Source organism: Cucurbita pepo, chromosome LG08 (genome assembly GCF_002806865.2).
Source record: "Cucurbita pepo subsp. pepo cultivar mu-cu-16 chromosome LG08, ASM280686v2, whole genome shotgun sequence".
In the NCBI taxonomy this organism is placed as follows: domain Eukaryota; kingdom Viridiplantae; phylum Streptophyta; class Magnoliopsida; order Cucurbitales; family Cucurbitaceae; genus Cucurbita; species Cucurbita pepo.
The window spans coordinates 5,066,286-5,070,063 of record NC_036645.1 but is presented as its reverse complement, the minus strand read 5'-3'; the positions used below and the strand labels follow the sequence as shown (position 1 = coordinate 5,070,063).

General features: G+C 34.5%; 1 protein-coding gene across 1 annotated transcript; it reads left to right on the top strand.

The window, feature by feature from the left end:
* Nucleotides 1-219: 219 nt before the first annotated feature.
* On the top strand, nt 220-2,976 carry LOC111800103. The gene is made up of 2 exons (XM_023683681.1): nt 220-369; nt 2,311-2,976. Exons 1-2 carry the CDS (start codon nt 220-222, stop codon nt 2,974-2,976), a joined length of 816 nt encoding a protein of 271 aa, XP_023539449.1.
* Nucleotides 2,977-3,778: the final 802 nt, after the last annotated feature.

Below are 3,778 nucleotides of genomic sequence, written 5' to 3'. Positions count from 1 at the left end.
ATTGCTTGCCATCTAGCAAAAATTTGTTTAGATACGAGATTCTTCACATCCTTTTCTAAAACAAACTTGGATGCTCTGGAATTTGTTTTGATAACAAAGTTTTTGTTAATTAAATCACTTTTAAATTTCTGTACACAAAGTACTATTTAAAATATTTCTTTCTTTACCGTTGAATATTTTTTTTTAATAGAATTTCATATCCCCGAATGAAAGCGGACAATGGATTCTTTCTTGTCAAAGGACTCTTTCAGGATTCCTCCATATCCTATATCGGATGTGTCGGTCTCCACTATTAAACTAGCCTTCGGGTTTATCAGAGATGAACACGGAATTGATTTGACAAGGGCTTTGATTTTTTGGACTATTTTGGTGTGTTCTTCATCTAGGGTTTTGGATTCTTTTTTAGCCTTTCAAAAATGGTTTGCAAATGAGTCTAATATTTTGAAGGAAATCAGACGAGACATCCCAAAAATCTTTGGGGTTAGGTTTTATCCGTGGTTTGATCCAGAAAATTTGAGGCAAACTCGATGGATCTGCATGAGTTTAATTAGACCCAAATGAATTTCAAATCCAAGAAAACGGATTTTTTTTTGGACTTAGACACAACTAAACCATTTCTTTTGACGGTTGTAAAAAATGTTTGAAGGTGCTTAAAATCTTGATTGATGTGAGAAAAAATCAGAACATCGTCAATATAAACAATTGAAAAGTCTTGAAAAGGATTGAAAATATCATTCATAATTTTTTGAAATTCGGACGAGCATTTTTTAGCCCAAATAACATAACGTTCCATGTCCAAAAGGGACGTAGAAAGCTATTTTGTATGCCCTTTTCTGAAATTTGGATTTGCCAAAATCTTGACTTTATATCAAATTTTGAAAATACTTTCACATTTGAAATTCTTTGCATTAGATCCAATTTATTTGGAGTTGGATATCTAATCCATTCCAAAACCTTATTCAAGGGTTTGTAGTTTATTACCAGTCGCGAGACTTCACGTTCCTTCTCTCTTGGTTGTTGACGTAAAAAGACCAGGCACTCTTCGATGGCCTAATAAGACCCTTCTACAAAAGATCATTAATTTCTGATTTGCAGAATGTTAGTAATTCTTTATTAATTTGAATAGGTCGGGCTTTCGCACGAATATTTTTCTCCTCAAAGTTTTTGATATAAGGAAGATTGACTATATATTGCTTCATATTCCAAAAGGCATTACTGATATTTGAACAAATTTCTTTTTCTATTTAGTTTGGTAAGGCTTTGATTTTAGACGGAACAATCTTACTTTGAAGTTTTTTCTTCTATCCTTTTGAATGAAATCTCTTCCTTCATAAAAGAGATTTGCCTTTATTTGTAATTTAATATAGTTATGACTGAATAATGGTACTCTTTTGAAGATTATTAATCTCACTCATCCTTAGGGAAAGGAAATTAAATTTTATCTTTTTCCTAAGGCTTCTAATTTAACCCCTTGTTTGAAAAGGTATAATTGAGTAATGAAAGAAGTACCTAGGATTAATTCTTGTCCAAAGTCTTTTACTCGAATGAAGGAATTTACGAAGCAAATTTCGTCATTACAAACATGGACTTTTGATAATTTGTAATTAATTTTGAGTCTATTGTTGTTTGCACCTCTAAGGCCTTCTGTTGTTTTTTCAAAATACTTTATAGGTATTAAACCTTCTTGAATGCAATTTTGATCGGCTCCTGTATCTATGAGAGCCTTTAACGTTATTTTGAAATCATAAATTATCAGGGTAATGAGAGCATACCATATTTGATATTGAGAAGTGGTGATGGCTCCAACGAAAGAACTTTGAAAATCATGTTCGTCCAGATTTGGTTGCATCATTTCCCTTTGTTCGGGCATCTTTTCTTGAAGTTTGAGAATTTCTTGGCGAAGCATATAAGATTCTGACCTTGTTTCAGATCTTAAAGCTTGGACTTCTTGTTTGAGATTATTATTCTCTCTTTGAGGGTCTTGAGTAGTTAGTTCTCTGGGTTTTTCAAACCTTTGGAGAATTGATTGGAGTCTGTAGGGATTTCTTTCTTCCCTTTTTGATGGCTTAGAGACAATCATAAAGCACTGCAGCTTTGATCTATTCCTATCTCTTTCAATATCCCTTTCCCCAACAAATTTGGTATCAGAGCCAAGTTCTTGTCAACACGAGAGTGAGTGATATTTTTACTTTTCACAAAACGAAAATGGTAGTAGCTAGTTTTTCTTTCTTTGCACCGCTGTTACCAATTTTTAATGGTGAGAAATATTAGTGGTGGAGCATCAAGATGAAGACCTTGCTCTGATCGCAGGAGCTATGGGACTTGGTGGAGCACGGGTTCGTTGATGTATTAGAATCCACAATAGAAGAAAAGAAGAGACTACGAGAAACCAAGAAAAATGATGTCAATGCTCTGTTCATTATTCAAGCAATTCATGAGACTATTTTTTCACGAATTGCAGCAGCAACCACATCAAAGCAAGCATGGTCAATTCTACAGAAGGAGTTTCAGGGAGATTCAAAAGTCATAACAGTGGAATTGCAATCTCTAAGACGTGATTTTGAAACTCTGCTCATGACGAATGGCAAATCAATTGCTGAATTTTTGTCAAGAGCAATGACAATAGTCAATCAGATGCGTACCTATGGAGAGAAAATTTCAAAGGAAACAATTGTTGCAAAGGTGTTGAGAAGTTTAACTCCAAAGTTTGACCATGTGGTGGCTGCCATAGAAGAAGCTAAGGATCTATCAATACTCTCCGTTGATGACCTGATGGGCTCGCTTCAGGCTCATGAAGCAAGAATCAATAGATCATTAGAAAGAAATGAAGAAAAGGCACTACAAGTGAAGGAGATAGGCAACAATGAAGGCAACGAAAAAAAAAATATTCCTTTAGTAGGAAGAAGTCGTGGAAGTGGAGGATTTCGCAGCTTCTATGGTGGTTGCGGTAGCATGGGTAGATGGAGAAATGATTGACAAAGAAAATTCAATGAACAAAGGAATGTCATACAATGTTACCATTGTAGAAGGTATGGACACACAAAAGCTGATTGTTGGTATAAAGATCAACGAATGAATTTTGCAGCAGAGAATGAAGAAGAAGAAGAAAAGCTTTTTATGGCGTGTATGGATACTAATCCAAAAAAATGTGACTTCTAGTTTGTTGATAGCGGATGCTCGAACCATATGACAGACACCAAATCCTTATTCAAAGACCTTGATGAGATGCAAAAAATTAAGGTACAACTTGGAATACAAAAGAGATGCAAGTTGAGGAAAAAGGTACAGTGAAAGTTGAAACCAGTCTTGGTAAGATAAAACAATTAGATAATATTCAATTTGTACCTAATTTAGGGTACAATTTATTGAGTGTTGGACAATTGATGACCAGAGGACATTCCGTTCTATTAATGACAACACATGTGTCATTACACATAAAAAATTAGGCCATAAAGTTCAAATTGTCATGACTTCAAATAAGATGTTTCCACCGGATGTTTCTAACATGGAGGATTTTGCTCTTACTGCTAGCACAAAAGGTGACTCGACATTATGGCATCTTAGATATGGACATCTTTATATGAAGGGCCTAAAAATACTCAAGGATAAAGGTATGGTTTTGGGATTACAAGAATTTATTCAACTAATTTATGTGAAGGATGCATTTATGGCAAGAAGACTAGGAATTTATTTCCCGTTAGAAAAGCTAAAAGAGCTTCACATTGTCTAGAACTAATTCATGTTGATTTATGAGGGCCAATGCAAACGAAATCCTTGG

Coding starts and splice junctions, on each gene's coding strand:
- LOC111800103 (XM_023683681.1), top strand. CDS start 220: ATGGATTCTTTCTTGTCAAAGGACTCTTTCAGGATTCCTCCATATCCT. Junction 370..2,310: donor TGATTTTTTGGACTATTTTG/GTGTGTTCTTCA, acceptor CTCTGATCGCAG/GAGCTATGGGACTTGGTGGA.